Here is a 10,215-nt window from a genome sequence, read left to right on the forward strand (position 1 = left end):
ACTCACACACACACACTAGCACTGCTCCAATTGGATTCACATCCCCACCTGGGGAGCACAGACCACCTGCTCAGCACGCAGGCTGGAGCAGTTTCCTTGTCAAGGATCCTCTGGCTCAGCTGCGTTAGCATGGTGCATCCAGAAGGTCAAGCCACCAAGACTCGGCACCGCGTTCCTTCTGGGTTGGCCTCTGAGACAAAGTTTCAGCCTGGCTTTGGCCTGGGCCTCCCCCCGCGCGCGTCCGCACTCACTCCCTGGCCCGGGAACCCCGGGAGCGCAGCGAGCCTGCTCGCTGCACCTCACCTTACCTTGGTGAGCTGGGCTATCTTCTTGCACATTTTCACGTGCATCTCGGGGTCGCAGTCCATTCTCCAGCTGGCGCCGCCGTGGGCCTCAGCTTTGGAGCCCAGGCAAGTCCCGGGCGCGTGAATTTTGCTGTTGAGGGCAGAAGCCATCGCTAAAACGTGTCCAGAGCGTATGGGCTCTTGCTCGTGTTCTCGCTGCTTACAGTGTGCACGTGTGTGTGTGTGCGCGCGCGCGCGGGCGTGTGAGCGTGTGGGCTTTCTCTGGAGAGGCGGCACTGCAGTCCCGCCGCCCGCACTGCCGCGTGGCCCCTGCTCCCCCGGACTGCCGCCTCCCGGCCGCCCGTGCGCCCACTCTCCCCCCTCCGGCGCTCTCGCTGGCACTGCGGGCACCCTCACCCTGCAGCGAGACGCCGAGGACCCGCACGTGCTGCTCGTGACCTACGCCCTGCTCCCGGCCGGCGCGTGTGTTTGCCTGAAATGATAGGGCTTACGAGAGCAGGAGCCACTGGCTGTGGAGAGATTTGCGCTGGCCCCGCGCGGCGCTCTCCGACAAGTGGGTGGTGCCGGGCTCCAGACTCAGTGGCGACGGCCCCCGCCCGTGGTGGACATCCCGGCTAAGGAGGAAGAGGAGCTGGCCTCAGCCTCCCGCAGCCGGTGCGCAAGATCTGGGGAGGAGCCCCTGGGATATGCTTCAGGGTGAACGCAGTGACGGGGAACCCGGCACCTTCACCAGCTTATTCAGCAGGCAGCTCGGGAGCCTCGGACCCCCAGTTTGGGGTGGGAGGGTGGGATGCTGATAGGGGGGCAGGGAGGTGAGAGCGAGTGTCGAGGACGAGAGGAGGTGAGGGGGACCGGGGCGCGCAGTGTGGGCCCCGTAGGGTCTGCAACGGGGAGTCCCCACTTTCCCCATCTTGGAGAGGAGCCAGATGGGGCGGGAGGATTGCCCCGATCACCGAACGAAGGGGAAAGCCAAAGGGGTGGCCCACGAGCTGGTGACTGAAACCGGGGACGACGACGCACAGTGCCGGGAAGGGGGAAGGGGCGCAAAGAAAATAGGTGGCTAGGACAGTGGCAGGTGTGGGAGAGAGGAGGAGGAACTGAGGAGTAACTGAGTAGCAGATGGAGCTGCAAGTCTGAGTAAGCCAAAGCCAGTGAAAGTGAAGCGACTCGTCCTTATCCATACTCCCAGATTGTGAGTTGGTGTCTGTCTGTTTGGTGAGTGGGCTAATCCCCCCCCCTTTTTTTTTGGTGGCTTGCTTTTTCTGGTTTCAGTGGGCTTTTAGGAAAGTGACAGCACCCCATCCAGATTTTCTGAAAGTGGAGTTAGCGTCATCGAGTTTTAATAATCTTGACAAATAAAGCAAGCAAGCTTCAGTCTCAGAAACCACAATCCCATCCCTCCACTCTACAGGTACAATAACTATTTTTTTACAGATGAGTAAATAGACACACAAAAAAGTTGTACCAAGTTAGGCAATTACAAGTAGCAGACTTATGTCCGAAACTGAGATATTCTAAATTCCTAGTTTCATCTCAGTACATTACACTACATAGGAATGACCAATCTTGAGTTTTTGGTTCCTAGTTTATCGTTTTAGGTTCCCTCTCTAGAACAGCCACCCCTTCCCCCAGTTCATTTAGCAAACAGAATGCCTGGCCAGCACTGGTGTGACTCAGTGGACTGGGCACTGCTCTGCAAATGCCATTCCCAGTCAGGGCACAGGCCTGGGTGTGTGGGCCAGATCCCTGCCTGCCAGGTTGTGGGCATGCAAAAAATGGATAGATGTTTCTCTCTCTCTCCTTCTCCCTCTCCCTAAAAATAAACAAACATTAAAAAAAGAAAGAAAGAAAAGAAAACAGAATGCCCGAGTGAGAACCACTACCAGGTTGATGTGGATTCCGGGTCCTATCCTGGACTCCCCGAGTCAAAACTCCCTGGAGTGGGGTGTTCAGGGATCTATACTTCACACAAGTTCTCTACTTAGTAAATTCCACATCGCATATTTAGAGTATTTTCTGCAGAGCGTTTACACATACTGAATGTTTATGAGAATTCAACCAGTGTATAAACTGGAGGGAAATTTGCCTTTTTGGTCCTGAACTTGACCGAACCCTGTTGGCCATTCTGGAAGGTACCATCAGCAGCCATTTGGCTCATGGTATTTGGTGGCGAATCCAACACATTTGTATTTTAACTGCTGGTTTCACGGTGAGTCTGCCTCAATGTGGAAACATGTGAGCAGTGCAACGTCATAAAGTTAATCACGCCGGAGAATTTCTATATTGAAATGCATGATTATAATCTTTCCTCTTATTTCTCCTTTATTTACTGTCAAGAAATTATACTGATTTTAAAAGGGTGCACAATGATTTAAAAAATTATCCGTGAATTTCAAGATAGCAACATGAACATTGTAAAAAAGGTGATGGTGGGTCTGCACAGGACCGTGAACCACCGCTCCAGATGACCCTGTGCACACCAGAGTTTAGTAGTACTACAGTCCAACCCCAAGTTTTACTCCCTTAAATGCAGTGTTATTAGATCCAGGGGCCAATGTGTTTTGCAATAGAAAATATTATATTATACTTCCAGCTTCGTAGTGGGGTAGCCAGAAGGCAGTAGGGAAACCAGATTCCCTTCCCAGCTTTATTGGGCCACAGCTACTGTAATCTGGGTGCCACAAGCTAGCCTGTCTTGGAAAGAGTCTTCTGCAGCTGCTGGGATTTTCTAGCACCACGTTTGGTTGGTCCTTTCACACCACCAGGAATGAAACAGAGGGGCAGACGAGGATTCAGCATGTTATCAAATACAGGGGTGGAAGAACATTTATTAGCCCACTAAGGTCATCTTGACATTGTGCTATGCCCTTTGCAAACGTTCTCATCTCCACTAAGGCATTCTTTATCTCATTCTACAGACTGGAAAACCGAAGCTAAGGAAGGCTACGAAACCGCTCTCATGCAGCTGGTAAATGGATCTGTCTATCCAACTGCAAAGGCTATTCTTCCCAGAGCAAAATGCTGGCCATGGGAAACTTTTAAAAACCAACACTGGTTTGTTTTTTCTTTAGCTTATAAAAATGTAAGCTTTTTTTTTGTAGTACCTCCTCATCTCACCTGTTATAAAGAATGAGTGCAAATAAACAAAAATCACCCCAAACCCCCAACTCTAAGAAAATTACTGTTAATATTTTGAGATCCTCCAGACTTTGAGAGAAATGTCTGGAAGGATCTCAGTGCACAACCTAGGAAATTTTATATACGAATATGTACTTTAACACATAAACAGGGCGCTGTAAATGTTTCTGAACACTATTCATTCAATAAAAATGGACATACAATTTTTTCTTTTGCCAATAAAGATCATTGCTATTTCCAACAGCCGGTACTCTATTACACACAATGATGACTTATTTGGCCTATCCTCTGTAGAACAATTCTTTTTTTTTTTTTATTTTTAGGCACATTTGAACATGTGTTTATAGTTTGTGTTTGCTGTATTATGAGAATATTGAATTGCTTTAAAGAGCAGGGAAAACAAAAGAGATCTACGACACACATGAGAAACAGTTCCTAAGATGTGTCAGCTACAGACAGTACACTGGGAGACATGATAAAGACAGAACGGAATTTATGTAAAAAGGATGGAAGAGACACGAGTGTTACTAACTGAAAAAGATGGGAAGAATAAATTGTAAGGTGCAAATGATGCCACCTTCAGGTGGACGGCTACATCACCCCTAAAACTGCGGACGCCCATTCATGGCGGACACCCATTCTGGCCCCATGCATGTTCAGCCCAGAAACAGGTGGAAAACGCGGCTCTCAGCCGGCCGCTAAGCAGGCACGCTTGCCCCTGTGTACTTCCGACAGAGCCAGCACGTACCGCTGATGTGCGCATCCTCCCTCTGCCCAGCCCCCGGCAGTTTCGGCGGCGGTTCTCATAACCACACCATCAGAAGTGAAGGCAGGTACCCCAGAATGGACGTCACTGCGTAACACAGGACTGAGGCAATAACGTGGACCTCTCACCTCCATGTCTTAACCTTCACTACCCTTTCCAATGGACTTCAACTTAAGAGTGATTCAATAAACCAAGTGACTGGAGCATCTTAACTTGGGATGTCAAGTTTCCTGTCTCAGACATTGGGGATAACCTGCCTGAGTGTGTTTGGGGGTTATTATTGCATCAAGACAACTTCCTATTTGAGAGGATACATGGATCTTTGCACAGATGTGCAAGTATTTCCATAGGAATCCATCCTAGAGTAAACCAATTTCAAAGATAAGTAAACTTTAAATGTTGATATATTTTGCTATACCATTCTCCAGAAGTTGTTCCAATTCACACTCATTAATGGCGCACAAAAATGTACATTTTCCCATTTCCTTGCCCAAACAAGCCACTACTGATCTTCAAACATCTTCAATAGGTGAAGAGTGCCTCCCTCTGTTTGCTAGCAGGGCTGCTGGAACACATTTCTACAAATTGATCACTTATGGGAATTAAACCTTTTGTATCCTGCTTTCACCTGCCTTTCTTCTCTCTGTTGAAATAACTTCAGACCTAAGATGCAGCTGTTCCTGCCCAAGGTGCCAGGTCAGCAGATGGAAGCGTAGATGACTTTGTGTTCCTGTAACTGTTCCGCTTGACCAGAAATGTTGCGTATCCAGGCAGCCAATCCCCGAACGCCAAGCCAACTCTGGGTTCTGTCCTTACACTTCCTTGTTTCGTCTCAGCCCAAACAAGCTTGACACTGTGGCTCCAGACAGCCAGGTCTTTTGCTGTCTGTCTCTCCCTTGTTTATTCTTTATCCTATAAAAGCTTCCTGCCTTCTGCTCCATTTTGTAGTTCTCTGAATGGAGACTGTCTCCTTCATGAAGGGCTAGAATTTGTTTTTATGCCCTAAATTATGTTTAATCATGTTTTAAAGCATCCAGGCCCTTTCTTTGTAGGGGCTTTTAGCACTTTGCCTGTAATATACAAGCAGACCTCCCCCCAGTTAGTAATTTAACTCTCTTATGTTCTATAGATATTTTAAATTTTTACATAGACAAATTTATGTATTGTCATTTTTCTTATATTTTCTGGCTTTTGCATCAACACTTAGAAAGGCTTTCTTCATTCAGGATCAATTTCTCCTAGCATTTTTATGGTTTCATTTTTAAGAACACAGTATTTACATTTTTTATATAGTTGGGATTTAGGTTGATCTATGGAGTGAGGCTCGTATCCAGATTTATGTTTTTCCAGATGGCTAACCATTTGTCCCAACAGGTACTGAATAATTCATCTTTACCAGACTGATAGCCCAAGTGCTGCCTTAGGTGATTTCTTTAGTAGAAATTTGTTAAGGTAATCTTTTAGCTTTTGCTTAGTCATTTTTTTCCTCTCATCAGTTAAGCAGCATGAGTAACTCCATCACTGTTATTACTGGTAATAAACTTCTACTAATCTGAAAACAAGATCACATTCTTGAGTATTTTCTGAGCCTTGCACCTGGGCGGCTCTTTCCCTTCTCTGCCTTAGTCCTGCTCGTCTTTCAGGCCAGTGTGCATGGCCCGTGGTCTTACGGTTCTGCATTCCTGTCAAGTGCTTACATCCCTTTATTTTTGAAAGCTACAGTTTTCTGTTAAACATCTCCCTTTTTGAATGAACAATTCAAGAAAACACATAGCTATAATTGGCACTATGCTTTATTATAATCCTAACCCACATTAACCAGTCCTGGGGCTTCATTAACGGCAGCCTGGTATCAAGGCTTCTTCTCATCCCCACAGGAGAAAAACAAAAGAAAAGAAAACAAAACAAAACAGCAGCATCTGCACTGAGACTATGCTACATCGACATAACACCATGGAACATGACGGTCTGGAGTAAAATGCTGTGTGGCAAAACCATAGCCAGCTTACAGTAAACAGTAATATGATCACCATGAGCTCCACGAATTGTTTGTGGAAAAACAGTTTGGGGGCAATGCGAGTCTAGGAATACTAGCATTGACAGTCATTTTTTTGGTACTCCTACCCAAAATCGTTAGTGGTAACAAAGGTAGGAAACCAGGAACAGGGAGTTGAGTACAAGGGCTAAGAGCAGTCAATGGCACTAGTAAGTAGTTCCTCCCAACACCTGAAAAATTTAATGACCCATCTGCAAAGAGCATTAGACTTCACCTTAGGGTAAACAGGCAGGCAATGAATCTGACAGCTTGATACTGTTGTCTTTTTCTGGTGTTCCTAGTCAATTAAACCACAGAACTCTCCAACACACAAAAAAGGAATGGGAGGAACTAAAGCTTTTAATTCCATTTTTTACAAAGCAGTAGAGTGCTCTATACTCAGTGGAAACTCAAACGTTTTTAACTTAAGTATTGGTAATATGGATGATCTATGTATGGATGAGTATCAATATTTCAACAAAGCCATTTCTTAATTTCCCTTTCTGGAACTGACCACTGCTTTTTTTTCTTTAAATTTTAAATCATTTATGGTGTCTCTGCAATACAAATCTAAGTGTCATCTAGAATATCAAAGAGAGAGAAACAACAATTGACTGCCTTTTCATCTGCACCCCAACTGGTGATCAAACCCACAACCTGGGTTGTGCGCTCTGACCAGGAATCAAATGACCATGACCTTTTGGTCTGTAGGATGACACTCCAACCAACTAAGCCAAACCAGCCAGGTCTGGGTCAGGCACTTGAAATAATCCTTCAGTGATGCTGTTGTGGATGGTACCAGACACCAAATTGATGCAAGGCACAAATAAGCTTCATCAGTTCACTTGATGTCTTTTTGCTTTATAACCTACCCCATGACACAGCAATTTGACTCCTAGGTATTATACCCAAGAGGAGTGAGTGCACATACCCACCAAAACACAGGGACAAGAGTAGTTAAGGCAGCTTTATGTATAACAGCCCTAAATTGGAAAAACTCAAATGCCACCAACAGCTGAAGGGATAAATGAATTACAGCATGGAATTCACACAATGGAGCAGTCTACAGCAATAACAAAATGGACCACTGATACATGCCAAGACCTGGATGAATCACATATATTATGTTGATGAAAGGAGCCAAGCATAAAACAATACATGACCCCATTCACATGAAGTTGAGAACAAGCAGAACTAACTGATGTGTAAAAGAGTGGATATTTCTGGGGGGAGGAATAAATAGACTGGGAAAGGGCACTAGGGAATCAGAAATTTTGTTCTTTGATCTGTGTGTATACATCTCTCTTTTTTTTTAAAGAATTTATTTATTTATTTTTAGAGAGGGGGAGAAAGACAGGGAGAGACCCATCAATGTGTGATTGCCTCTCATGCGCCCCCTACCGGGGACCTGGCCCACAACCCAGGCGTGTGCCCTGACTGGGAATCGAATCAGTGACCCTTTGGTTCACAGTCCGATGCTGAGTCCACTGAGCCACACCAGCCAGGGCTGAGTGTGTACATCTTGATATAAGGGTACACATATGCAAAAATCATCAAGTGCACTTTATGTATTTCAATGTAGGTATGTTGTTATCCCTTACTTTAAAAAAATTGGTCTGGCATGGTTTACTCAATGGATTTGATGACAAAGAAAAAACACATCACCACACAATCGTTTGCAATTAAATAAAAATTTATTCTGAGAATACGTAATAGTAACAGAAACAAAGTAGGGAAAAAACCCCTCAACTGTAACTCATACAAAAAAAGTCTACCGTGTTACGTAGGATTGTATATAATACGGGGGCATCAAACTCATTTTCCCTGGGGGCTACATCAGCCCCACGGTTGCCTTCAAAGAGCCGAAATAATTTTAGGACTGTATAAATGTTAAGGAGTTGAAATTACATCGGCCCCTTTGAAGGAACCGTGGGGCTGATGCGGCGCCCAGGGAAAATGAGTTTGACGCCCCTGGTCTAATGGCTCTGTCACTGGATATATAACTATGTCTTGATAGCAAAACAGTATGGAGGATGAAAAACTATAAAATTTCAAAATACTGTTTTTAAAGAAGTAGATAATTCCTTATACTTTTGAGCTCACAAAGGCTAAAATTTAAATGAAAACCTTGTTGAAATTACTCTGTAAATTATGCATCATTTCTATCAACAAAAATTCAGGGACCAAGATTTTGAGATTCACCTAAGCAAGAGACATTGTTTCTCTTATAAAACAAATTATTGAATAATTTTGTTTTCTGAAAACATTTTCTACAGCGCACATCTTATGGAAAGTGATTACCTGTTGCAATTGTGGAGTATGATGCCTGAAGGATCGAATTGCTGATATTACTACAATGGTATTATATTCTTAATCTGACTACTAAATCTGACTGCTAAAACTGTAATGACATTTAAAAAACAAAATTTCAGGTTTACTTTTGTGACAGTGACACTCATCCAAAAATGTGTGTTCGGTGTCCTTCTTGTTGTCTTATTAACCTAGTTCCCTATGTAATTATCTTATTCTTTTCCCCTCATTTCCCAACATCTGTCTCATTCTTCTTCACATTCTCCATATACTCACTTTGTCCCACGTTTCCTAGAGACTTACTTCCTGAAACCCCACCCTACTTACTTGACACAGTTGCCATCCCAGGACCTACCTTCATTGTGTTCCTTTGAGAGATATGTTTTCAGGATCCCATGCCTTCTTATGTGGATTACTCCTTTGTTTTGTTGACGCACATCCTCCGGTAGCCTCCTAAGAAAGGGTACATGGTAAGGTAAAATTTTGAGACCATGCAAATCTAAATTTATTTTAGCCCCATACTTGGTTGGATTGTCTGGATATAGAATTGTAGGTTAGAATTAATTTTTCCCCTTACATTTGAAGGTCTTGCTTTCAGTCTTCTAACATCCCGTGCTGCTCCCAAGGTCTAAATGCCATTCCGAAAACATCCATTTATGTAAACCTTGTTTTCCCCTTCGGAAACTGTTAGGATCTTTAAACCTAGTATATCCTGAAATATAGTGATGTGCTTTTTGTCTTAATTCATTGTGCCGGGCACTCAGTGGATCATTTTAGGAGACTCACGTCTTGTATTTTTGGGCAATGTTCTTTAATTTTGTTTTGTCTCTTCACCTCCTTTCTCTATTCTCTCATTTTGAGGCTCTTATTAATCAGATGTTGGTTGTATCCAATTCTGATCTGCTCATTTTCCTTTTCGTTCTTTCCTTATCTCTGCCTTTTTGTCCTGCTTATCTTCCAACTCATCTGTTGACTGTTTAATTTTGGCTCTTCTACTTTTCCAATCTTCTTATTTTCTGATTGTTGTTTTTTAATGGAATCCTGTTACATCACGGATGCAATATATTCTCCTATGTTTCTGAGCATATTACAGCTTCTTTGGAAGTTTTGTTTCCTGCATTAGTTCCAATTTTTTTTCCAGGTTCATTTCAGTATTCATCTTTCCTCGTTGAAGTTATCCTCAAATACCTAATGATTCCTGGCTATCAGTTTATGGTGAGTTCAGGTGACTGAAAGCTGTTATGAATGAGCAGGCCTTGTGGGTTCTGGATTCCACTGTAACAAATAACCAAGTGGCAGCTGTTTATGTTAAATTGTTCATCTTTGTGGATGGGGTAGACAGGGTTGGGCGTAAGTCTGGCTGTCAGATGATGTAACTGGGTGGACAAAAGGGTCTGATGGCTCATAATGTTTGGACGACTCAGTCTCTCAATCTTCCTGTCTTCAGTACAGCACCTCACTATCATTCTCCTCCAGCCCAGTCCTAAGTCTCACTGGGACTTTGCTTTAATTTCCCCAGATATTAAGTCTCCAATCTTTGGCTAGAAAGAGGGACAGACACCTAGCTACAAAATGAGGGCACAAATAAACTTTCAAATATTACCCTTGTTTCCAACTCTGCTCCTCATTTCCACCTTCCAGGGTAACTTGTGCTTCAAATC

At 44.0% G+C, this 10,215-nt stretch overlaps 1 protein-coding gene across 4 annotated transcripts in view; it reads right to left on the reverse strand.

Moving 5' to 3' along the window:
• Nucleotides 1-8,949, reverse strand: part of FAM184B (family with sequence similarity 184 member B) — a 79,374-nt gene extending 70,425 nt beyond the window's left edge. For 3 of the 4 annotated variants that reach the window (XM_045834272.1, XM_045834271.1, XM_045834274.1), the window contains exon 1: nucleotides 309-922. In XM_045834272.1, coding sequence (XP_045690228.1) covers nucleotides 309-455 — 147 coding nt within the window. In that variant the 5' untranslated portion in view covers nucleotides 456-922. Of the gene's footprint in view, nucleotides 1-308; nucleotides 923-8,909 lie in introns of those variants that run through there. The other variant, XM_045834273.1, reaches the window with a different exon arrangement.
• Between the last annotated feature and the right edge of the window lie 1,266 nt (nucleotides 8,950-10,215).

Source organism: Phyllostomus hastatus, unplaced genomic scaffold (assembly GCF_019186645.2).
Source record: "Phyllostomus hastatus isolate PE091 unplaced genomic scaffold, TTU_PhHast_1.1 phas_contig_196, whole genome shotgun sequence".
In the NCBI taxonomy this organism is placed as follows: domain Eukaryota; kingdom Metazoa; phylum Chordata; class Mammalia; order Chiroptera; family Phyllostomidae; genus Phyllostomus; species Phyllostomus hastatus.